A 27206-nucleotide genomic window follows, 5' to 3' on the forward strand; every position below is an offset into this window, starting at 1 on the left:
CCGAGGAACCTCTTCCCAAAGCAGCCTTTAGAGCTGTCTCCCAAACAGACCCCCCTGGAGAGTCTCTCAGGACTAAGCTCCCAGAACTAAGGAAAGGTTTGACTTTTTATAGCTTTTGGGAGTGGTGGGAAGTTTCACATCATATGACTTAGTTCATCATAGTTTATATGACAAGGAGCGTGGAGGAGCCAGGTACCATAAATCAGGAGCTGTCAAGTCACAGCTCAGAGTCCCAGAGAGGGGCGGGGAGGCCTGGCTGTGGGACTCGGCCTAACCATTCAGGGCAGTGTCCTAACATTCTCCCCAGGATTAAGGGCAGTGTGGCATTGGGCCCCATGCCAGGGCCTCAGTCTCCTCCCCCTGTAAAAAAGTAGGAAAGAGAGAGCATCCACCGTGGAGGGTGAGGCCCTGTGGGATCGCAGGACGTGGAAGCCTCAGCCATGGCTCCTGGAAGGCAGCAGGCACTCAGGAAGGATTTGTTATTGTCTGTCCACGTTTCTGCTTTGGTAGCTCCACTGTTGTCAGGAAATGTTTCTGTATCTGGCTACAGAAGCTGCCGCCATCCTGTTCCCATGCCTGGTCCCTCCCCAATACACACACACACACACACACACACACACACACACCTTCTATGCCAAAGCCTCTTGTGAAAACTGTGTCCCAGCCTGCCTCAGTGTCCCTCTTAAATCCTACAGACTAAAGGACACCGTTTTAGAAGAGGCCTTAGCAAGGAGAAGGAGAGGATCTGGGGTTCGGAATCTCCTACACCACTCCATGTCCTCACCCAGCCAGTGGCCCTTTCCGGGGGCCACTCCTCACATAGGATGTTGCTGGTACCTCCTGGCCTGGCCCCGGGAATGCCTGGAATTAGAGGGGTCCTGGATCCCCTTCTGACTTGGTTCCTGACCCCTCAGCTGGACTTGGATCTCAGAATCCACCTCTGTCTGCTTTGGACTTCAGTAGTATTTATTCATTACTGCTTTAGACTTCAGTAGTATTTATTCATTACTGCTTTGGACTTCAGTAGTATTTATTCATTACTGCTTTAGCCACTCATCCTTTTTCAGGGATTAGGAATGGCCTCCTTCCTGAAGACCCGTACTGGAGTTCCTGTGCTGCAGGACACACGGGAGCCGGGTGGCATTGTGAGGTAGGTTATCATGTAGACAGAGCTGGTCTTCAACGCCTCATCTCCCTACCTCAGCCTCCCGAGTACCAGACGGACTACACGTGTGTGCCGCACCTGGGTCCTATTACCTTTTTAGAAATCGGTATTTAAGGTAGTTTCTGAGGTTTCTGTGGCTATTATTCGGTTTGGGCTTTCTAGTTCATCTTCATCTTTGTCTTACTATTCACTTGTTTGCTGTGCACGTGTGAGCGCACACTCACGCTGTGACTCGCAGGTGGAGAACAGACTCCTTCCGCCACGTGGGTTCCGGATAGAACGCAGGTTGTCGAGCACAGTGGACACGCCGTCACCCCCGACACCCCCTGAGCCGTCTTTGAAGATTTCACTGATCACCTCTTTCCTGTTTCGTCGTTGTGTCGATTTATTGCCTCCTATTCTTCGGGGTTTCTCATTTTCGTTGAGTCGAATGCTTACTTTCATCTCACTCTTCATGCTTCCTGATTGCATCTGGGCTAGCGCTGAGGTGGCCACATGCCAGGTTTGTGGGCATTCTTCCCGGGAAGCACCTCAGCACTTTGTCCAGCCCGTTGGTCCTGGCAGCCAGTGACAGGCCAATCTCCACTTTGCCAGCCATAGACTGTGTCCATGTTGGGTCGCACTGGGGGCTGCAAGCTTCGCCTCCTGGAACCTGCCATGTGTGTGAACATACCTCAGTGGATTCTGAAGTATAAACGTTTCTTTTGCTGCCACCCTTTCTTTAATTAGAATACACAGTAGAAGGTTTCCTCATGGAATTTTCATTCGTGCCCTGTTTTAGTTGATCCCCCTCCTTCCCCCACCTCCCTGGCCCATCTCTGTTTTTTTTATTGTTATAAATTTACAGTTTATGGTTTCCGCTTTTATTGTGTCTTTAATCCAAAACTATACAGATCATTTTTGTGACTGCTAAGTAAACATATATTTTCCGTTTGATTTTTTTTTCAGTGCAAAAAGGTAGCTGGCATGCTCCCATTGCTGTTCATTTCGCATAAATACTAAAAAGAAGAAACTAAATGTTTATTTGTGAGGAAGGAAGGAGGAGTGGATCTGGAATGCGCCCCGCACGCCCGCCCCACCCCGCCGGCCCATGTATTCCAAGCGTCTTTCTCAGCCTGTGGCACCAAAGGAAAGCAGTGAATCCCGTAGACGGAGAAGTCAATGAAGGAAGTTATGTCACCGGGACCTGGCCCCTTCCCCTTGCTTTCCATTGCTTCTGCTGCTCCAGTCCCGTTTGCGCGCTACGCTGCCCCAGAGACAGATGACCTGAAAACATGAGCTAATTAAACCCTTCTTCTTTTTAAGTTGATCGGCTCGGGTCCTTTTTTACTGTAATGGGAAGCTGAAAGATGACGAACGGATGAGTAGAATGATAAAAGCTGGCTATAACACCAGCCTTACTAAACTGTTACTGGAAACATGCACATTCTTACTTCCCTGTGTTTAGTTGCTCTCTTGATTTCTGAATTAGATCTGCTTACGCATCCATAACGACTATAACCTGCTGACGCCCCCTCACATCTCGGCAGCTCCAGCCCTAGAGGTCCTTTGGGGCCACGGCGCCACGTGCAGCTGTCCTCTGCCCCGTCTCCATCCTCCCCTGAAGACCTGGATGGTGCGTGCGCCTCTGTGGTCAAGGATACTGAGTGCACCCTCCCCTCCTCTCTGTGAAACAGGCTCATCTGCCTCCAGCATTATCTCCAAGGCTCTGAGAGGAGGCCTTGGGAGCAAGAATGACAAGGTAACCATCTCCCTCCAGTCCCGTTTGCCGGATAACTGAAAGCAAACCTACTTCCCAGGCATTTGATTGCTTGAACCTAACAGGCACTGGGTTGCTAATAACTTCACTGAGAACTCAATCCTCCAGTCATGCAGCTACAATAGCAGGTCCCCAGGACAAGGAGACTCCCGCGAGCGCACCGTGTTGCAAGCACAGCATCAACACTGACCGCAGGCGGAGTGCCCTGTGTCCGTTTCCACTGCTCCTGACCCACGGTGAGCAGGACTATGCAACAGAAACTGAGATGCTTGGGGAGAAGACGTACGTCAGATGGATGCTAGCATGTGGGGACAGTGCTCCTCCTGGTTGGATGCCGGTGCTCACTGCTGTTTGATTTGAGGCGAATCCGTGGAAAGGTTACCGGATGACGTAGGCTTGGGGGCAGGGGAGTGTGAACATGGGTGCCGATATCAATCCAGCACAGCCCCAGATGCAAAAAGCTTGCATGTATATCAATTCCCAAGTGAATATGAAGCCCTTGGTGGGGCCTGGCTCAGGGTGGGTTCAGTAGACCTCAGCAGTAGGGTGGGATGTGGCTTGGTGGCAGAGCGCTTGCCTGGCATGCATGAGGTGCAGGGTTCAAGCCCCAGCAACACAAGGAAAGAGGGAGGGGAGTCATCCTGAGTCCTGGGCTCTGCACCCCAGACTGGGGCTGTGATTCACTTGCTGGAAGAAGCAAAGGAGTGTGCTGGGAGTGTGCTGGGAGTGTGCTGGGAGTGTGCTGGGCAGGGTGGGACGGGCAGTGCACGGCGCGTGGTCTCCTCAGTGTTGAGAGGAAGGTGTCTGAGTTCCACAACCCGTCACTGCCCAGGGCAGAAAGAAGCAGAGAGTCTAATTATGGAAAACATGACTACCCCCGGGTTGCTGCAGCCCAGCTGGTAGCTCCTCAGCATGCACACACGGCCCCTAAGCCCAGCAGCCGCTTTGCCAGTGAGTTTGAGTGAAAGTTCTCAGATTAACAGGCATTGAGAGTGCCGGGCAGAAGAAGGGTGCCATCAGAGAGGACAGCAAGAATGGTTGGGCCCCAGCATCACCCCGCCCCTTGGCCACCTACTGTAAGAAGAAAACTGAAGCATCCTAGTCCTGGCTCCCTGGGGAGTGACGGGGTGGCCCAGCATGACACAGGATGCTCGGTACCAGGGACACTCTCTCCCTGATGATTGTCTGCCAGGTTTCCTCAAGGAGTCCCTGTATATCCCAGGAGGAGATGGGTCCTCCACTCCAGACCCTTCACGTCTGCCCAGGTGGGGCCCGTGCCCTGAATACAACCTTTCCAGGGTTGCTCACTGACTTCTGTGGCTGGTCTGAACCCCTACATTCCTCTGCATCCTCCAGACAGGAACGCCCCCCCCCCGAAACCTACAGTCCGTCCCTGCTATGCCTTCACTGCTGTTTCCAGACATGCTTCAAGCATCCGGTGAGGGCCTCAGCATTTCCAATAGTCACGGCTGCCATCCTAGACTGGGCATCAAGAGTTCCGAGGCTCCCCGTGCCTGGATCCCGGCAGGTTGGGACAAGGGGCGTTTCTCCTGACACCTCACTCCTGTGGGGACTTCGATAGCTGTGACGGAGAGCTGGGAGTGGAGGTGGTCCCTGGAGCCCCACACCTTGTGAATGACACTTTGCATGATTGGGCTGTCAGGGAGCCTTGCTAGGAGCAGCTGTAGTTCGGGTGCTGCAGATCGCCTGTCCTTACTCAGATCTGGCAAATTCTCTTTAACAAACATCCCCTCATTTATAATGTGGCCCAGGACAATTTCAAGTGATTTTAAATGGCTTCATTAAATTACATACTTTTTATGATTGGCATCTGTCACAGTTTTTTGGAGGACAAAGTTTTTCACATCTTTTTAGAAATGGATCCTGTGCTATTTTACAATATACATTTTTGATTTATATGTAACAGAAGAAATCCCAAGGTCTCTTAAAGACCTTTTTCCCATTGGGTTGAATAATAAAATTGCATAGAATCCTATTTGTCAAAAAAAATTAAATTCATTTCATCAACCAGTGCCTCCCTGTGATAAGCAAGGATGTCATTAACTTGCAGAAGGTGTCATTGCCATGTCCTTAGACCGGGCCTTGGAGTGTGGCCTAGTAACCTGTTTCATAACAGCTGAGCCTCCAGAAACAGACTGCCTGAGCCAGTCATCTCCCTCCCATTCCATACAGCTGCTCCTCAGGTGCCTGAGTTCTCACAGCCACAGCCAAAGCCACAGTCACAACCAAAGACACAGTCACAGCCACAGTCACAGTCACAGCCACAGTCACAATCACAGTCACAGACACAGTCACAGCCACAGTCACAGTCACAGCCACAGTCACAGTCATCACAGTCACAGTCATCACAGTCACAGTCACAGTCACAGACACAGTCACAGACACAGTCACAGTCACAGTCACAGACACAGTCACAGTCACAGTCACAGTCACAATCACAGTCACAGACACAGTCACAGACACAGTCACAGACACAGCCACAGTCACAGTCACAGTCACAGTCACAGACACAGTCACAGACACAGTCACAGACACAGTCACAGCCACAGCCACAGTCACAGTCACAGTCACAGCCACAGTCACAGTCACAGACACAGTCACAGACACAGTCACAGTCACAGCCACAGCCACAGTCACAGACACAGACACAGACACAGCCACAGTCACAGTCACAGTCACAGACACAGTCACAGACACAGACACAGTCACAGACACAGTCACAGTCACAGCCACAGTCACAGTCACAGTCACAGTCACAGACACAGTCACAGACACAGTCACAGCCACAGTCACAGTCACAGCCACAGTCACAGTCACAGTCACAGTCACAGTCACAGACAGTCACAGACACAGTCACAGCCACAGTCACAGTCACAGTGCAGTCACAGTCACAGACACAGTCACAGACACAGTCACAGTCACAGCCACAGTCACAGACACAGTCACAGCCACAGCCACAGACACAGTCACAGTCACAGTCACAGCCACAGTCACAGCCACAGTCACAGACACAGTCACAGTCTCAGTCACAGACACAGTCACAGTCACAGCCACAGTCACAGTCACAGTCACAGTCACAGCCACAGTCACAGTCACAGCCACAGTCACAGTCACAGTGCAGTCACAGCCACAGTCACAGACACAGTCACAGACACAGTCACAGACACAGCCACAGTCACAATCACAGCCACAGTCACAGTCACAGTCACAGCCACAGCCACAGTCACAGTCATCACAGTCACAATCACAGTCACAGTCACAGTCACAGACACAGTCACAATCACAACCACAGTCACAGTCACAGTCACAGTCACAGACACAGTCACAGTCACAGTCACAGTGCAGTCACAGTCACAGACACAGTCTCAGTCACAGACACAGTCACAGTGCAGTCACAGTCATCACAGACACAGCCACAGTCATAGTCATCACAGTCACAGTCACAGACACAGTCACAGTCACAGCCACAGTCACAGTCACAGTCACAGTGCAGTCACAGTCATCACAGTCACAGTCATCACAGTCACAGACACAGACACACAGTTACAGTCACAGCCACAGTCACAGTCACAGTCACAGACACAGACACAGACACAGTCACAGTCACAGCCACAGCCACAGTCATCAAAGTCACAACCACAGTCACAGTCACAGTCACAGTCACAGTGCAGTCACAGTCATCAAAGTCACAGTCACAGACACAATCACAGTCACAGTGCAGTCACAGTCATCAAAGTCACAGTCACAGACACAGTCACAGTCACAGACACAGACACAATCACAGCCACAGTCACAGTCACAGTCACAGCCACAGTCACAGTCACAGCCACAGCCACAGTCACAGTCACAGCCACAGTCACAGTCACAGTGCAGTCACAGCCACAGTCACAGACACAGTCACAGACACAGTCACAGCCACAGTCACAATCACAGCCACAGTCACAGTCACAGTCACAGTGCAGTCACAGTCATCACAGTCACAACCACAGTCACAGACACAGTCACAGTCACAGCCATAGTCACAATCACAGCCACAGTCACAGCCACAGTCACAGTCACAGTCACAGTCACAGACATAGCCACAGTCACAGTCACAGACACAGACATAGCCACAGGCACAGGCACAGGCACAGTCACAGTCACAGTCACAGACACAGTCACAGTCACAGTCACAGACACAGTCACAGACACAGTCACAGTCACAGCCATAGTCACAATCACAGCCACAGTCACAGCCACAGTCACAGTCACAGACACAGTCACACAGACACAGACATAGCCACAGTCACAGGCACAGTCACAGTCACAGTCACAGACACAGTCACAGTCACAGTCACAGACACAGTCACAGACACAGTCACAGTCACAGCCATAGTCACAATCACAGCCACAGTCACAGCCACAGTCACAGTCACAGTCACAGTCACAGTCATAGCCACAGTCACAATCACAGCCACAGTCACAGTCACAGTCACAGTCTCAGTCACAGACACAGTCACAGTCACAGCCACAGTCACAGTCACAGTCACAGTCACAGACAGTCACAGACACAGTCACAGCCACAGTCACAGTCACAGTGCAGTCACAGTCACAGACACAGTCACAGTCACAGCCACAGTCACAGACACAGTCACAGCCACAGCCACAGTCACAGACACAGTCACAGTCACAGTCACAGTCACAACCACAGTCACAGCCACAGTCACAGACACAGTCACAGTCTCAGTCACAGACACAGTCACAGTCACAGCCACAGTCACAGTTACAGTCACAGTCACAGCCACAGTCACAGTCACAGCCACAGTCACAGTCACAGTGCAGTCACAGCCACAGTCACAGACACAGTCACAGTCACAGCCACAGTCACAGTCACAGCCACAGCCACAGTCACAGTCATCACAGTCACAATCACAGTCACAGTCACAGCCACAGTCACAGACACAGTCACAGACACAGTCACAGCCACAGCCACAGTCACAATCACAGCCACAGTCACAGTCACAGTCACAGCCACAGCCACAGTCACAGTCATCACAGTCACAATCACAGTCACAGTCACAGTCACAGACACAGTCACAATCACAACCACAGTCACAGTCACAGTCACAGTCACAGACACAGTCACAGTCACAGTCACAGTGCAGTCACAGTCACAGACACAGTCTCAGTCACAGACACAGTCACAGTGCAGTCACAGTCATCACAGACACAGCCACAGTCACAGTCATCACAGTCACAGTCACAGTCACAGTCACAGACACAGTCACAATCACAACCACAGTCACAGTCACAGTCACAGTCACAGTCACAGACACAGTCACAGTCACAGTCACAGTGCAGTCACAGTCACAGACACAGTCTCAGTCACAGACACAGTCACAGTGCAGTCACAGTCATCACAGACACAGCCACAGTCACAGTCATCACAGTCACAGTCACAGACACAGTCACAGTCACAGACACAGTCACAGTCATCACAGTCACAGCCACAGTCACAGTCACAGTCACAGTGCAGTCACAGTCATCACAGTCACAGTCACAGTCATCACAGTCACAGACACAGACACACAGTTACAGTCACAGCCACAGTCACAGTCACAGTCACAGACACAGACACAGACACAGTCACAGTCACAGTCACAGACACAGTCACAGTCACATTCACAGCCACAGTCACAGCCACAGCCACAGTCATCAAAGTCACAACCACAGTCACAGTCACAGTCACAGTGCAGTCACAGTCATCACAGTCACAACCACAGTCACAGTCACAGACACAGACACAGTCACAGTCACAGCCACAGTCACAGTCACAGACACAGTCACAGCCACGCCACAGTCACAGTCACAGACACAGTCACAGTCACAGTCACAGTCACAGACACAGACACAGACACAGTCACAGTCCAGCCACTTGACCGTACATTTCTATTCCCCCCAGGACTGCCTCTCATGCCAACAGTGCCAGGCACAGACCCCTCACCTACACACACACACACACACACACACACATACACACACGCACACACGCACACACCACACGCATGCATACACGCACATACACACCACACACATGCATTTTTCACGGGCACACCACATGCATGCATGCACACGCACATATGTACGCATGCACATGCGCACACACGTACGCACGCACGCATGCAAGCACACACACCACACATGCGCACATACACACCACACGTATGCACACACACACCACACGCGTGCACACACATCATATGCATGCACGCACGCATGTGCACTTGCACCCTTTATGAAGACATATATGCATAAAAGACACCAGACTGCTAAGCACCAGCCTGACCCCATACACACCTCACAGGGTCACTCACTGTGTCCTTTGCTGCCACTGACCCCGCATCCCCCATCATAACTGGAAGTCCCTCGTATGCCAGACCAGATGTGACGCTGAGTAGCTGCCCGCCTGCCTCAGCACTCACAGGCCTTTCCCCGCATTCTTACCATGCCACTGCTCCAGAAGGCCTCTGGCCTCTGACCCAACCCTGGGGGTTTGCTGGGGCAGACACTTTTCCCGCAGGAATGGGCTCTGAATCAACTGTGGGGCCCACACCTGCCTACAGGATCCCATGAGGAGCGTTCATGTCTGCAGCAAAGCCCTGGAGTAAAGGCCAGGCCTCAGCTGCCTGCCCAGGCCCTCACCCCTGCCATGGTTGCTTCAACCTGGAGGACCCTGAGACCCACCCCAGGGGCCTGGGAACTGCTCCTTCAGGCATCTCTGACAAAGGAACTTTTGTTGTGTTGTGTTCCTTTGTTCTTTTGAGACGGTGTCTCACTGTGTGGCTCTGGCTGGTCTGGAACTTGCTATGTAGATCAGGCTGCCCTCAAATTCACAAAGATTCGAATGTCTTTATGCTAGAATTAAAGGAGTGCCACCAAGTCCCAGTACTTACCTCTGTTTATGCCTCTTCTCCTGTCCCTTCTCAGGGACTCCCATAGGTGGCTCCTCTGAGCACAGGTGTGAACTGTAACCACTCAGCTCCAAGAGCGAGGCCTCACTGTTGCTGACAGAAACAGGGATGGGAGACTGGGTGATAGAGCCCAACATCTACAGAGAGGCCCAGGCTCACCCCTGCTGGGAAGTAACTCCTGTCTGGGAAGCTATCAGCAACCCTGGCTTATGGAACCCAGGAGATGGCTGGAGGTGACTTCCCCAAGGGAGGAGGCAGGGGTTTCTCCAGCACATTTCAGAAAGATGGCTCAGGGGTGCTCAAACTGGGGGAGCAAGACAGTACTGGAGATGCACCCTTCCCAGGCCTCCCAGAATCACGTGATGCTCCGCGTCTAATCTTCTATGCGGCCCCCAGTATGGACGAGATGGTCTGTCACTGCAGGATCCAGGAGGTTATCTCATCTCAGAGACGGCATCTCATCTCAGAGACGCTACGCTGGTGGCAGGAGGTTCGCCAGGAGTCACAAAGCGGGCTCTCATTCACGTGGCAACCTTCCACACTCTGGCCTTCCTCAGAAACAAGGAATGGCCCCCGATCCTGCGATTGGCTATGCTCAGCCAGGCACCCAGACCTGCAATCCCATGGTGTCTGCCAAGAGGTCTCCAAGGCCACAATCTGGGTGCAGTAGGGAAACACACTATCAGAGGACAGTGAGGTCAGCAGCCTATACCCAACGATGCAGGTCCTCCAGCTGGAAGACGGACGAAGCCAGAAGACGGTCCAGCACCACCTACTGACCAGCACCTGGCTGGTCATATCTGGCCAGGGCCTCTCCTCCCTCAAACCCACAGCAGGGCCTCTGGCAAAAGCTGACAAGGGAAGAGAGGAGAGAGGATGCTGAAGCAGGCCACCCAAGGCCCTCTCCTGTGGCCACGACCCCTGTGACTTCAGTCTGAACACCTGAGAGACCCACCCACTAACCCTGAATGCCCTGAAATAAAACAAGAAATGGCCAGATGTAAGTTAGGAGACTCTTTAATGACCAAGAGCAGACATCCACAGACAGAACACCATGCACTCTCCTCAGAGTGTGCCTTCCTGCCAGGCAGCCCCCTCCAGACGGAGGTCCACGCCTCACCTACAGGGCAGGAGACTTTGAAGGGCTGGCCAATCCCCAGCTCCAGGCCACACTGGACACAGAACCATGACAGATCAGACAGGAGACAGGCAGACCCCCAGGTGATGCGTGGTTCCTCACGTCTCCGTTCCCCAGTCCCCAGGCTGTCCTTCATGTCCAACAGAAGACATACTCAGTCTCCCAGTCAGAAGGGCTCAGGGCTCCACATCTTCCAGATGGCCTCGCCTGCCGTCTCTGCCCAAGCGTGGCAGGGATCAGGGTCAGGACCTTGGCCGGGGTCGAGGATGAACAAGATTTTGCCAAGAAATGGCTAGAGACTAGGGATCCTGGCCCGGGGAATGTGGGACCCAGCCAGGTGGGCAGGTGACTTCCGCATCCGGCACACAGACTTGAGTGTTGTCCCTTCCTTTAGCCCACTTTATGGCCAGCCTGAGCTCTGTCGGGCAGCAGGCTAGACAGCAGGGGCTACATCAGCCTGGGCAGGAGGACTCTGCCGTGACCAGGTAGGGTGTGCCTCAACAGACCAAACAGAGGAAGCGTCCAACGGCTCTCAGCGTGCTCGCCGGGCAGGGCCTCCCGGCGGGCAGACCCTCACAGGAGCTGCTCCCGGCGGGCAGACCCTCACAGGAGCTGCTCCCGGCGGGCAGACCCTCACAGGAGCTGCTCCGTGCGCTTGCTGCGCCACACCACCAGGCCAGCCATGGCCACGGTCAGCACGACGGGCACTGCGATCAGTGGAATGAGCACCTCATCCGGGGGGTCTTCCCAGTGGGGCCTGTCCACGGTGCAGTTGGAAAAGAACTGCCTGTGGATGCCAGCAATGAAGCTCTGAGCCAGCGGGTTGGGCCAGTGGCAGCCCACGGCGTGGGTCTCCACCTCCGTGCAGTTAGTGAAGCTCTCGTAGTACCTGCAGAGGCAGAGGGAAGACGGTAACTCCCAACACCCCTCACGCCTCGCTGCAGAGGCAGAGGGAAGACAGTAACTCCCAACACCCCTCACGCCTCGCTGCAGAGGCAGAGGGAAGACGGTAACTCCCAACACCCCTCACGCCTCGCTGCAGAGGCAGAGGGTAAGACCGTAACTCCCAACACCCCTCACGCCTCCCTGCAGAGGCAGAGGGAAGACGGTAACTCCCAACACCCCTCACGCCTCCCTGCAGAGGCAGAGGGAAGACGGTAACTCCCAACACCCCTCACGCCTTGCTGCAGAGGCAGAGGGTAAGACCGTAACTCCCAACACCCCTCACGCCTCCCTGCAGAGGCAGAGGGAAGACGGTAACTCCCAACACCCCTCACGCCTCCCTGCAGAGGCAGAGGGAAGACCGTAACTCCCAACACCCCTCACGCCTCCCTGCAGAGGCAGAGGGAAGACGGTAACTCCCAACACCCCTCACGCCTCCCTGCAGAGGCAGAGGGAAGACGGTAACTCCCAACACCCCTCACGCCTCCCTGCAGAGGCAGAGGGAAGACGGTAACTCCCAACACCCCTCACGCCTCGCTGCAGAGGCAGAGGGAAGACGGTAACTCCCAACACCCCTCACGCCTCGCTGCAGAGGCAGAGGGTAAGACCGTAACTCCCAACACCCCTCACGCCTCCCTGCAGAGGCAGAGGGTAAGACGGTAACTCCCAACACCCCTCACGCCTCGCTGCAGAGGCAGAGGGTAAGACCGTAACTCACAACACCCCTCACGCCTCGCTGCAGAGGCAGAGGGTAAGACCGTAACTCACAACACCCCTCACGCCTCCCTGCAGAGGCAGAGGGAAGACGGTAACTCCCAACACCCCTCACGCCTCCCTGCAGAGGCAGAGGGTAAGACCGTAACTCCCAACACCCCTCACGCCTCCCTGCCCGGGACCCAACAGACAAACAGAGAGAGGTCTGGGCTCAGTCCCACTTGGCCGCCTGCCAAAACTGCAGCCTTAGAAGTCAAGTCCAACTGGGTCATCTGTACACCTGTGGCCTTTTCTCCACATCATTTTCCATCATCTGTGGCCATTATCTGATCCCCTGACCATTATCTGATCCCCTGAAGCTGTAAGCTCCCAGGGCCCACGATGGCTGTTCAGCAACTGACCTCCCCAACACGCTACACGTGTCCTCAAAAGACGTGGAGCCCAGGCCCACAGCCACACGGACTTGCAAGGCTCTCACCATCAGAGCATCCAGAAGGCCTGAGAAAAGAGTCTGCCCGTGTCCAGGGCCAGCTTCCTCCCAACCAAACCAATCCGCTCCCACACGCCAGGTGAACCTACGAGGCCCAGCCTCTGCCCGTCTGCCCCGTCTGACAGTGTGCGAGGGAACTGCTCCCATGAGTAATCGTGGGAGAGGCCCCAGAGAGCCTCCGGAGAAGGGCCTCACCTAACCAGACTTGCACTGGCTCTGTAGGCTGCCCAGGGGCTACCACTACCGGGAACCAGAGTTCAGCTGGATGTATGTAAAGGATTTCCAAGTAGAGCCTAGTCTAGGATGCAATAGGCAGCCTCTGGAGGTGGTGACCTCCCTGCTGTTGGGGGTCTCTGAGGCCAAGGTCAGCTAAGAAGCTCTGGAGGAAACCCAGAGGATGGTTGTCTGCCCAAAGCCAGCATCTCTCCCCAGGCAGCACTTCCCAGGCCTGTCCAGAGGAAGGACGAGCACTGAGAAAGAGGATCCTGGCCCTGCTCCCCATCAGGGCAGGGCCCACCTCCTCCTTCCTGTGCTGTTCCAGGAAGCAGTGGGGGCTTGCCCATAAACAGGAAGGAGCTACTTCCAACAGGCTGCTTCAAAAACATCATTGCGATCTGAATTGCCAGAAACATCAGAGTAAAGATGAAAAGGGGGGGTGGACTACGGGGTCCCAATCCTCATTCAGCCAGATTCCTGACTCACACTTCTCAAAGCCCAAGCCACACACCTGTGGCCTCCAAGGTCGGAACCTACAAGGAAGAACCAGAAGCAGAGAGGCCCGGAATCCTGCCAGACTCAGAGGCCACCAGCTTCACCCTCAGGGCATCTGGGACAGGGAGTCACAAACACCCCAGGAAACCTTTTGCCTCAGAAGGCCCCTCACCTCTATGTGTGTTGAGGACCACATGTTATGGCCTCCACGTTTCCAAGGCCCAGAAATACCACCCGCAACTGCCCTCACAGCTCCATGTGGCTAAGCCAGGCAAACCCCAGAAGCCCCTACAGTCCAGGGCAGGGTGTAGGCAAAGCTGGTGGGGACTGTGGAGGGCTGTGGCGGACCTGCCCTGGACCTCGAGCAGAAGAGTGGGAGGGGCCAGGCAGAGTGCAAAGGGCACGTGACTGGGTCCCGAGACCAGCAGGGGGCACTCACACGATGAACTCGGATAGGTTGCACCACTTCCAGACATCCACCCTCCGCATCATGTCCGCGAAGGCTTGCCCACAGCGGGGCAACCTCTCCAGCATTCCCGTCTCGTTGCAGGCACACACGTGGGCACACTCACCTAGAGGGGACAAAAGTGAGAGGGGGGATGTCCAGGGAACTCTGACAAGCACAGCCCCTCCTCCTGACCCTGGGGTAAAACAAGCATGTCTCCACAGCTCTGTCACATGGAGGGAGCCATGGGGAAGCCCAGGGCCAGAGTCCTCGGGAGCAAGCGGAGGTCCTGAGTTATCCAAGAGCCTTCACCTCCGCTCAGTGGCCCCGGGTGCCCGAAACAGTCCTGGGAAAGACGCTGAGCTGGTGTGGACCTCCCAGTCCTCATAAGCTGCTCTGGTACTGGGACTCCTGAGGCCAAGGCCCCATGGGGACTCAGGCTCCCAGCAATGAGAGGGTCGTGAAACTCTCGGGCCTGACTCTGCTTGTCAGCCCAGAATTTCACGGTACATCCCCTTCACCTCACGCCTCCATTCTGTGAGCCCGGTCCTAGCAGGGGCCAGAAACGCCTTACTTCCCACCAGGCAGAACTCACCCACACCACGGCCATCCCACTTCCTGGTGGAATAACTACACTGCTCCTAAACTTCCTTTGCCTACCCCTACTTGGTTCCCATCACATAGCCCAGGGAAACACAGCTCTGTGTGGCCTGCCAACTGTATGCTGATGTGTACAACCCTGTTGTGTACTGAACACAGTGGGGGTGGGAAGTTTACAGCCCTACTCTGTGTGTGCACATGTGTGTGTGTGTGTGTGTGGTGTGTGTATCTGTGTGTGTGTCTGTGAGTCTATGTGTGGCTTGTCTGTGTGTATGTCTGTGTGTGGGACTATGTGGTGTGTATGTGTGTGTGTGTGTGTGTGTGTGTGTATGGTATGTGTGTCTGTGTGGTGTATGTCTGTGAGTCTGTGTGTGTGTGTGTGTGTGTGTGTGTGTGTGTGTATGTGTGTGTGTGTGATGTTCTGAATAGACAACCCTACTATCTACATCCTGGGGTGTGTATGACCCAGCTCTGTGTCCTAGAAGCCAGTGAAGAGCTGGAGGAGGCAGGAGAGAAGGTTCTGTTTGGAATGGGGTAGATTTGGCTATACCCATTATCAGCTCAGACTCAGTTTCTAAACAAAGTAAATATCTACAAGGCTCTCAAGTTGTGCCCACCACAGCTATGTTTAAGTCTTATTGCAAAATATTGTGGAAGTAATAGATGCATGGTATACTCTGAGAGGTCGGTCAAGCCTGTCAGTCAGGGTCCCGCATTCTCCCATGCACAGCAAGCACTGGGCACTGAGACCTGCTAATTACACCACCTAAAGGAAACAGTAGGTCCAGACCTAAGCATTTTCTGGTGGAGTGGCCCACCAGATTTCAGAAGGGAATCCACAGTCCTCTGAATGCTCCCAGGGAGAAGACCCAAGAGGCCCCAGGTTTACAGACAAGAACCCAAGGTTCAGTCTGCCCCACCTATGGCAGGAAGCCTGGTGGTCTGGCTCTGGGTGGGCTCTCCAGCTCACCTTGTGGGTGGCCCTTCCAACCACACAATAGTCTTCTAGGAGCAGATGAGTGGCGAGAGTGAATGAGGCTAGAATGCCCTTCCTTCTGTGCCTGTCCAAACCTAGACCTACGTGCCCAGGCTGACAACACTGGGTGTCACCAGGGCTCGTCACCAGGGGTGCTGGACAGTCAGGAGCAGTGTGTGCGTGTGTGCACCTCCCTTTCTGACTCTGGAGCCCCCAGGGACGGCAGTCGATAGAAGGAAAGGGCTCACAAGCCTGGCTGTGTGTGAGAGACGGTGCGGCAGAGGGTGACTGCATTCTCCCAGGACAGCCCCTGGACACAGACATCCCCGTCTCTCCCACAGCAGCAACCTGTGGCTTCCTGACCCCTCACCTGGCTCCTTACCCCTTCACCCACACACTCACCCGTCCACCTGTCCACTGCAGACCTGGCTCGTCTGAGAACCCAGACTATCACAGCCAGGGTCTGGCCCCTGTCTGAGTCCCTGTGTCCTCTGGGACACAGAACAGTCACATACTTAGTGTCCCATACCCACCTGTAGCACAGGACCCTGGCTGGCCCCACTAAATCTGCTGTCACTGCAAAGCACTTCACCCGGAAGTTTAAAAAGTACACATGATTTATCTTTATTTCTTGTGTGTGGGTGTTTTGCCTGCATGCATTGTCTCTGTGCCCACAAGGGCCAGAAAGAAACTTCTGGAAGTGGAAGTCCAGACCGTGAGCCACCACGTGGGTGCTGGGAACTGGACAAAGATCCTCTGCAAGAGTGGCCAGTGCTCTTAGCTGCTGGGCCTCTCTCCAGCCCTCGCTCATAGGTTTAACAAAAGACTACGAGCACTTACATCCAGTGTGGAGCCTGTGCCGGGTACCTAGAAGGGAAGAAGGATGCTGAAAGAAGGCCGTGGGTACGTCACTGGAAGGCACACCCACCTTCCAAAACGAAAAGTTCTTAAGCAGACACTGTGCCATCCCTGTGGTGAGAGACGAAGAGAGAAGACCCCTAGTGAGACGGTGTTGTGGGTTACACCGAGTCCCCTGGGGGAAGGCGTGGGCATGCTGAGGTCTTGGCTCTCAGCACCCCAGCCTCTTTGCAGAAGCGTTCAATTTACGATGAGTCCATCTGGGTGGGCCCTAGTCCACATGAGCAGTACTACACAAAAAGAAAAGCGACACTGGGACACAGGGACACACACAGGGAAAGCGGTGTGAAATCTCACTGAGGTGGGTCACTGGAAGGCAAAGGCAAACTTCAGAATACCGCCACCGCAGAGCAAGGAATGCCTGGGGCCATTGGAAGCCAGGCAGAGGCAGCGAAAGAGCACGTGCCCAGTGAGGTTACAGACTTAAGAGAAACCCCCACTGCTTCCAGCCACTTGGTTTACGATTCTTAGTGACAACAGCTCTAGGACACTATTAAAGATGCGAACTACTGAAATTCACTCCAGAGGAAATGGGAACTCTGAAAAGAACCGCAGTGGATAATGGGGCGGACTCAGTGACTACAACCATCTGTAAAAATAACCCAGGTCCAGAAGGCTGAACTGGCCAGTCTACCAAGTGTTTAGGGAATTAACAGAAATCATGCGCAAACTCTCCAGGTAAATAGAACAGGAAATCCTGACTTCTCTGCTTCCTTACTCATTCTGTGAGGCCAGTTTTACCTTGATAGCAAAAGCCAAAGTCATTCCTAGGAAGAAGCAATACCTTTCAGGAATACAGATGCAAAAACCTTAGGTAAACATTAGCTATGCAAGCTCAGCAACACACAAGCACGAATGCACATCACGGCTAAGGGAGGTTTCCTAGAAACACAAAGACGGCTCAGCATACAGAAATCAATGCAGTGGGCCACACTGGCAGAAGGGAGCACGTGGCTCAGAAAAAGCATTTGAAAAAATAAAATGACCTTTTGCAATGGGGGGAAAAACCTGCAAGAGAGAACACTCATAAGACATTAAAGGCCATACGGGAAAATCTCAGCACTAATACCACACTCAGGGGTAAAAGGCTGAGACATGTCCGTTTTTAGTGCTTCTATTCAACACAGAACTGGAAATCCAACCCAGAGCAGTGGACAGGAAAGAAACAAAAGCCTCAGATTGGAAAGGAAGACGGGGAAGAATCTGTACTCACAAATGGCATGGTCTTCTAGACAGGGAGCTCCAGAGGAGCCAGCACTGAAAGCGTGACTCCACCAGCTCTGCAAAGACACAGGGACAAACCAACACATCGGGTGGGGCTGGAGGAGCGGCTCAGCAGTTAGGAGCACTGCTCTTGCAGACGATCCAGGTTTGGTTCCCAGCACTCGCCTGGTGGCTCACAGCCATCTTTTCCTCCAGTTCCAGGAGATTCAACACCCACTTCTGGCTTCCCTGGGTATCATTAACCTGCTACATACAGGCAAAACATTCATACACACAAAAATAATAACAGCTCTTTTAAAGGTGTTAATAAATCCAAAAATAAAGGAAGTCATTTGACTAATACAGTCAAAAAGAATTAAACTCTTGGCACTCAACTTACTAATCAAGGCCAAAACCTGTACTCTGAAAATTATAAAACTTAGGATCTATATAAATGGAAAGATAACCCATGTTTATCAGTTGGGGTATTTAATATTATTAAGATGCTAATACTGGGCTAGAGCGATGGTTCAGCTGGTAAAGCCTCGGCTCACAACCAAACATCAAGACGCCAACTACTGTCATGGCTACTGCTGATTTCAGCTTGACAGGATCTAGACCCATCCACGAGAAAAGCCTCTGGGAGCCTGGGATGGGTTTCTTGTTAACTGAAGTAAGAACACCCGCCTTTCGTGTGGACACGCCTTCCGGTGGAGGATCAGCGGCAGAGGACCCAGGGGAAGGAGCAGTCTGCCTTTTGTCTCTGCCTCTCACTGCTCTGACACCGCCATTGCCACCGCTGCCAACACCCTTCACCGCCATCAGAACTCAGGGTCTCCAGCTTCAAGCATGAACTGAAAACCAGTGGCTCTCTGGAATCATCCAGTGCCAGACTGGGAGGGCTGAGTGTCTGACCTCACAGACTGCATCTCCAGCATCAACTGTTGGACTGCCCAGACCTTATCCTATAAGTCGATCTAATAAATCTCCCCTTCAATATATATTCAACCATCTTGACACACAGTCATACAATTCGTCCCTCTTGAGAACCCTGACTAAGTCTGTTGTCTAAAATTCTCTACAAACCCAGTGCAATCACAAGAGAGATCACATGAGTCCCTTGCGGTAACTGATAAACTGACCTTCAAGTTCAACAGAGTGGCAGCTGGGTGTGGTGGGACGCAGCTGTAATCTCAGCACTTGGAAGGTAGAGGCAGGAAGACTGGGGCTCAAAGTCATCATCTTCAGCTGCATAGAGAGTGTAAGACCAGCCAAAACCAGCCTGGGAAGATGGTTCAGTGATGTGCTTACAGAGCCGGCACAAAGACCCACTCAGATCCTCAAACCCTCAGTACCAACTTAAAACAGAGAAAAGCTGGCGGCCGGAGGGACGGCGTGACAGTTAGAAGCACACGCTGCTCTTGCAGAGGGCCTGAGTTCAGTTCTCAGCACCCCCATCAGGCAGCTCACAACTGCCTGCAACTCCAGGTGCTGCCATTGCAACGCCCTCTTCAGGGACCTGCACGTACATACACATAGGCACAAGATAAATCTTTAGAAAATAAAAGGCAAAGCATCACAGTGCCGTGTGCCTATGCCCCCAGAGTTGGGGAAGTGGACACAGGAAGATCCCACAGCCTTGCCAGCCAGTCAGTCTAACTAGTTGGTTCAGGAGAGATCCTTTCTCAAAAAGTAAGGCAGAGAAGCAATCAAGGAAGACAACCCACATTAACCTCTGGCTTCCACAGACACACACACACACACACACACACACACACACACGCACAGATACACACACACAGACACACGCACAGACACGCGCACACAGACACACACACACAGACACACATACACACACAGATACACACACACAGACACGCACACACACACAGACACACACAGATACACACACACAGACATACACACACGCACACACACACAGACATACACACAAAAATATATACACACACACAGATACACACACACACAAATATACACACACAGATACACACACACAGACACACACACAGACACACACAGATACAGATACACACACACACACGAAATGAAAAGGAAGAGAAAAAAAGAAAGAGATGTAGGACAGGGGAGATGGTTCGGCTGGTATCTGGCATGCAATCATGAGGACCTGAGTTTGGGTCCTCAGCAGGCCTCTGGTAGTGGATCAGTATTTATCCCTAGCAGACGAATGGACTTTAGGAGCCCATTCCACATAGAGGGATGCTCTCTCAGCCTAGACACACAGGGGAGGGGCTAGGTCCTGCTCCAAATGAAGTGACAGACTTTGATGATCCCTCATAGAAGGTCTCACCCTTTCTATGGAGCAGAAGAGGGATGTGATGGGGTTGGTAGGGGGCATGGGAGGATGGGAGGGAACGGGAACTGGGATTGATATATAAGATTGCTTCTAAGTTAAATTTAAAAAAAAATAATTGTAGCACTGGGGCCCAGCTTCCTATTCGTCTCTGTTCCTACTGCTCCCAGCCACAAGTCACCCCTCTGGGGTCCTGGGGCTGCAGAGTGCTCCCCTTCACTTGTGTGTGCTCTGTGTGTCTCAGGACGCTGGTGCCATGGTCTCCTTTAGCATGCTAGGTGCTGAACTGCTTAAACAATTACTGCAAGGTGTCCGCATTTGCTTTTCTGTTGCCGTGATGAACACTGTCCAAAACCAACTCAGAGGAGGGGGTGGTTTGCGTTAGCTCACAGGCTCAGGGAAGCCTGGGCAAGAAGGAAGCTGGGGGCAGACACCATGGAGGAGAGCTGTCAATGCCTAGCTTCCCCGCCTGCTAAACCTCCCTGCAGTACAACCCCGGCCCACCTGCCTAACGGTGGCACTGCTCACTGCGGACGAGAGCCGCCTGGCTAACGGTGGCACTGCTCACTGCGGACGAGAGCCGCCTGGCTAACGGTGGCACTGCTCACTGCGGACGAGAGCCGCCTGGCTAACGGTGGCACTGCTCACTGCGGACGAGAGCCGCCTGGCTAACGGTGGCACTGCTCACTGCGGACGAGAGCCGCCTGGCTAACGGTGGCACTGCTCACTGCGGACGAGAGCCGCCTGGCTAACGGTGGCACTGCTCACTGCGGACGAGAGCCGCCTGGATCAATTAGAAATCAAGAAAATGCCCCTCAGTTGGGCTCCTTCTTCCCAGGGAGTCAAGCTGACAGCCAAGATTAGCCATCACATAAATCATTTGAAGGCCAGGCCAAGATACCCCTCCCTGATATAAGTGGGGGCCACCATAATGAGACCCTCATAAGGACAGAGGCTAAGGGCTCTAAGCCCAACCCTTCTAGATAATTCTATCTCAGGGTAAACACATGACATAGAACAAAACAGCTGACTGAGAGCATTAAACGCACCCAGGCCACAGCCCAGGCCTACTGCATACGTGAGGTGAGGACTCCAGAGTCTCCCCAGAATCTCCATGTGCCCCAGATTTCTGAAAATCCCAATGTCTCCAAACACCCCCCACAAAATTACCGTGAACTCCAGAATCTTTGCCTGTTCTCAAATCCTTGTTTGTTCCTGAACTCCCCTGAACATGACAGGGCAAGAGCCTGGCCCATGCAGTTGTGAGATGTCGTAGAGGACAACATGTCACCCTCAGGCAGACCTGTTGACACACTCCCCACCTCAGGGATACTGTGGAAATGCTCTGGGCCCAGCCTAGGCAGGCACGTGTGGGTCACAGGCAGTGCCCTCCCCGGGGACCCCAGCGTGGGACCACCTCGGATGGAAACAAGGCTTAAAGAGCTTCCAGAGCTCCCCAACAACCCAGCCGAGGACACCAAGCCCTAGATTGCCCTGAAAAGTGGGTCTCGGCCACTCAAGCCACCAGCTGATCTGTCAAGCTCTCAGGAACCAAACCAAAGCAGAGATCCTTCCGGATGGTTCCATTCAGAACCAAAGAGCACTTAGGCCTGTGCATCCTTTGTCTCAGTGGCTCCCAGATGCTGCGATGACAAACAGCCGAGTAGATGCATTTCCTAGAGAAAGGCATTTGTTGCCAGTCATCTGGAAAGGAAGCCAAGCACTCTCTCATCCTCCACGGAATGAGCACAGCCAGACTTGGGGCCCAAAGGCCATGGTCAGCCAAGGGGGAGACTGCATTGTCCGGACATTTCTGTCCCCTGTGACTATGATCAGGGCAGTTCTCGCCCTGTCCCCCCACCTCAAGGCCCTCATCTCTAAGGGAAGCGAGCCAAATGACCTCCAAGGCAGCTCCAGCACTAAAAACTCTACAGCTGTGTTGAACAAACCACCCCCCTTCAAGTCCCCGGCACTGCTTGCTGCCTCCTCGGCTCAAGATCGGCGTGACGGGTGACACGCTGGCACCGTTACTATAACTCATGGTGAAAACTGTGGCACTGAGGGCTGGAGAGATGGCTGCTCTTCCAGAGGACCCGGGTTCAAGTCCCAGCACCCACACAGCAGTTCACAGCTGTCTGTAATTCCAGTTCCAGGGGATCTGACACCGTCACACCAGCACACATAAAATAAAGTTTAAAAAGAAAGAGCTAATAAAGGCATTGTAAAAAAAAAAAAACAAACAAACACTGCGTCACCACGCTCACACCCATGGGCACACACGTGGGCACACACAGACCCCGGGGTGCCGTGAGAGCATGCAGACCTCTGCTTTACCGTGAACATTTTGACCCCACAGCGCGGAGCGGCTGGCCCCAGTGAACTGAGTCAAACCAACCAGCACTGCACTACTCCACAGCTGCACCCCGGCTGCAGTTAGGGAGACGGAGGCCAAGAGCCAACAAGTGGACACCTGCTGGATGCCTCATCCCAGAACCCTGTAAAGGTTTCCTGTAAAGGGCTTTAGAATTTCAAGGAAGCCCTCAGGCCCAGGCCTTTCTTGTTTGGAAACGGAGGCTCTCCTGACGCAGCTTTCTGTGGTGACCGACTCTGTGCAGCCCAATGACAGTGCCAGACATCACGGTGTCAGCAGAGCACAGATGGCCAGAGTTCCCGGAGCCAGAAAGCTCAGCTCCTCCCCTCCAGAAGGTCGGCAGAGCTGGGGCCCACCGTGGCGGCAGGACAGGTTTCACCTCGGACTCTGGGTCGTTAGGTCTGGCCAGACTCACACTATTAGGCTGGGAGAAGGCTGAGCCTGTCCTGCCTGGCCCCTGGGTGAGGAGGACAGAGGGGCCAAAGCAGGATAGGAAGGTGGGACAGTGACCCTGGGAGACCAGGTCTACTAATGGGGATTTCGTGCGGCTTCTGGCTCTGGTACTTCCCAGTTCCACACTGGAAGCAATCGGGAGAGATACAGTTTCCTTCTTTCCCTTAGACACCAAGATCCCCGTCAGAGGAGCTTTGCATCAGAGGCTTGCCGAAATCCCAAAACAGCACGCTGACTTCTGGAAGTGGCCATAGTCCCAGCCCTTCAACAGAAGACTCCACTGCAGCCTAGGCGCCCATTCTAGAGCATGAAACAGCCCATTAGGTACCCAAAGGCCTCTTCAAAGGAAGAGAACTAATTGTTGAGTCTGCCCCACCATTGTCCCAACTCGCAAGTCATCAGCGCTGAGGGAGATACTGCAAACAAGTCCAGCTTCATCTTACAGCCGAGGAGGAAGAGCCAGAGGGGAAGGAAAACATCCTAAAGGACCCAGGGGCCACAGCCCTGGGGGACAGACCCCACACACCCTCCTGCCAACAGCTTCCCTCCCAGCTCTGGTCAGGCTCCGCAGCTCCAGAACTTGGCAAACTCCCCCACCAGAGTCCATACAGAGGCACAAAGCACACATGCACACACATGCCCAAAGGTGCACAGACACAAGCATGCACACACAGGGGCACAGACACACATACGCATGCACACTCAGGGGCACAGACACATGCATACCCATGCACACAAGCATGCACACACAGGGGCACAGACACATGCATACCCATGCACACAAGCATGCACACGCAGAAGCACAGACACACGCATACACATGGACACAAGCATGCACACGCAGAAGCACAGACACATGCATACCCATGCACACAAGCATGCACACGCAGAAGCACAGACACACGCATACACATGGACACGCAGGGGCACAGACACATGCATACCCATGCACACAAGCATGCACACGCAGGGGCACAGACACACACATACACATGCACACACAGGGGCACAGACACATGCATACCCATGCACACAAGCATGCACACACAGGGGCACAGACACATGCATACCCATGCACACAAGCATGCACACGCAGAAGCACAGACACATGCATACCCATGCACACAAGCATGCACACACAGGGGCACAGACACATGCATACCCATGCACACAAGCATGCACACACAGGGGCACAGACACACACATACGCATGCACACTCAGGGGCACAGACACATGCATACCCATGCACACAAGCATGCACACACAGGGGCACAGACACATGCATACCCATGCACACAAGCATGCACACGCAGAAGCACAGACACATGCATGTGCGTGCACACTCAGGGGCACAGACACATGCATACCCATGCACACAAGCATGCACACACAGGGGCACAGACACATGCATACCCATGCACACAAGCATGCACACGCAGAAGCACAGACACATGCATGTGCGTGCACACTCAGGGGCACAGACACATGCATACCCATGCACACAAGCATGCACACGCAGAAGCACAGACACACGCATACACATGGACACGCAGGGGCACAGACACATGCATACCCATGCACACAAGCATGCACACGCAGGGGCACAGACACACACATACACATGCACACTCAGGGGCACAGACACATGCATACCCATGCACACAAGCATGCACACGCAGAAGCACAGACACACGCATACACATGGACACGCAGGGGCACAGACACATGCATACCCATGCACACAAGCATGCACACGCAGGGGCACAGACACACACATACACATGCACACACAGGGGCACAGACACATGCATACCCATGCACACAAGCATGCACACACAGGGGCACAGACACATGCATACCCATGCACACAAGCATGCACACACAGGGGCACAGACACATGCATACCCATGCACACAAGCATGCACACGCAGAAGCACAGACACACGCATACCCATGCACACAAGCATGCACACGCAGAAGCACAGACACACGCATACACATGGACACGCAGGGGCACAGACACATGCATACCCACGCACACAAGCATGCACACTCAGGGGCACAGACACATGCATACCCATGCACACAAGCATGCACACGCAGAAGCACAGACACATGCATGTGCGTGCACACTCAGGGGCACAGACACATGCATACCCATGCACACAAGCATGCACACGCAGAAGCACAGACACACGCATACACATGGACACGCAGGGGCACAGACACATGCATACCCATGCACACAAGCATGCACACGCAGGGGCACAGACACACACATACACATGCACACACAGGGGCACAGACACATGCATACCCATGCACACAAGCATGCACACACAGGGGCACAGACACATGCATACCCATGCACAAAAGCATGCACACACAGGGGCACAGACACATGCATACCCATGCACAAAAGCATGCACACACAGGGGCACAGACACATGCATACCCATGCACACAAGCATGCACACGCAGGGGCACAGACACATGCATACCCATGCACACAAGCATGCACACATACATGTACCCTCTTTTGGGGGGGGCTTTTTGTTGTTGTTTTGTTTTGTTTCCCTGTTAGCACTGGCTGTCCTGGAACTCGCTCTGTAGACCAAGCTGGCCTTGAACTCAGTGAGATCTACCTGCCTCTGCCTCTCAAATTCTGGGATTAAAGGTGTGCGCCGCCACCACCTGGCAAAATGTACCCTTATTTATCCTTGGGTAATTTCTCCAGTAAAATACTTCACTTTTTTTCTTTTTTTAGTATTTTTAATATTTTTATTCTTTGAATATACACACACACATATATATATATATATATATTATTATATCCATCCTACTTCCTCCATTAAGCTCCTCACAGGCTCCCTCAACATGTCTCCCCACCAACATTATTCCCTTCCCACCCCTTTCAAAACAAGCTTGAGATTTATCCCATTTCTATTTCGTGAGAGCAATGTTTCTCCCTGAGTCCTGTTTTCTCCCTGGAAAAGAATTAGGAATTCTAGCCACCCGCACCTGTGTGTCATGTGCGCAGGGCAGGATGGGAGGCTCACTACCTCACCTGAGATCCTTCCCTAGGCACCAGGACATCACAGCCCCTCGGAGGACCGTGTGCGTCCCTTACAGCCCAAGTCCTTTCCCCTGGGCTCCTCTAATGGTGGAGGGGGCATGAGGTCTCTCCGCAAAACCTGCGGGATGCGCTGGAGTCAATGAGCGTCCTTTCCAAACTCTGGTTAAAAAAATCAAGCGCAGCCTAGGCTCGACGCGGGAAGATGAGAGTCCTCATGGGTCCCAAGGCCCCGAGGGGATGGAGTACCCCCAAGCCAGATTCCTTCTTACCACAAAGCAGCAGTAACAGGGGGAGAAGGTGCAGCAGCCGCACGGGGGTCTCCATGGCCAACTAGGCTGGCTATTCCGGGCTCGCAGCAGCACACGGAGGTAGGAGGCGCGGCGCGGCGCGGGGCGGGGCGGGGCGGGTGGGCGGGGCCTGGGAGCCCTATCCTAGGCCACGCCTCCACCCGCCCAAGACTCTCTCGAAATAGCAGTCTAGAATCCTCTTAGCCTTACTGTGGAGGGGCAGGTGGTGTGGACAGATGCGTGTGAGGCGCGTGGGGTCTGGACTGGAACGGAGGAAGAAAGTGTGGAGTCGGGCTGGGAAACCGAGTCCGGGGTGACCGGAAGGCTGCAGTTTAGGCTGGGGATGAAGTGGATTCAGACCTTAGAGTCAAACTGGGGAGCAAGCTGGAGAAATGATGGGATGCAGTACTGGTTGATGGGGGCAGCAGGGAACAGGCAGAAGACAAGAGGCTGGATTTAGAGAAACCTGGGGTTCAGCCTTGCGGGGAGGAGGCCAGTGTTCATCTGGGACCCCTGTAAGAGAAGCCCATAAATGTAAGCAGAGACAAGTTTGAGAGCCCTGTGTAGTTATATTTTATTTATGATTTATTAAATCATAAATTCAGAAAAGCAAAGGCAGCCTCAAGCTACAGAGATCAGGCAGTGGTGATACAG

At 53.5% G+C, this 27206-nt stretch overlaps 1 protein-coding gene and 1 long non-coding RNA gene across 2 annotated transcripts; one reads left to right on the forward strand and one right to left on the reverse strand.

Moving 5' to 3' along the window:
- Positions 1–635: 635 nt before the first annotated feature.
- Positions 636–2469, forward strand: LOC121140752. The gene is made up of 2 exons (XR_005877657.1): positions 636–1150; positions 2114–2469. It is a non-coding gene; the product is annotated as an uncharacterized LOC121140752 (long non-coding RNA).
- An 8427-nt stretch (positions 2470–10896) lies between these two features.
- On the reverse strand, positions 10897–26629 carry Ramp3 (receptor activity modifying protein 3). Its single transcript, XM_040746684.1, has 5 exons — positions 26535–26629; positions 18043–18109; positions 16752–16778; positions 14330–14462; positions 10897–11922 (listed from the first exon to the last, which is right to left on the reverse strand). Exons 4-5 carry the CDS (start codon positions 14422–14424, stop codon positions 11667–11669), a joined length of 351 nt encoding a protein of 116 aa, XP_040602618.1. The 5' UTR covers positions 14425–14462; positions 16752–16778; positions 18043–18109; positions 26535–26629; the 3' UTR covers positions 10897–11666.
- Between the last annotated feature and the right edge of the window lie 577 nt (positions 26630–27206).

The sequence above is a fragment of the Mesocricetus auratus genome, unplaced genomic scaffold (assembly GCF_017639785.1).
Source record: "Mesocricetus auratus isolate SY011 unplaced genomic scaffold, BCM_Maur_2.0 Super-Scaffold_100006, whole genome shotgun sequence".
NCBI lineage: Eukaryota > Metazoa > Chordata > Mammalia > Rodentia > Cricetidae > Mesocricetus > Mesocricetus auratus.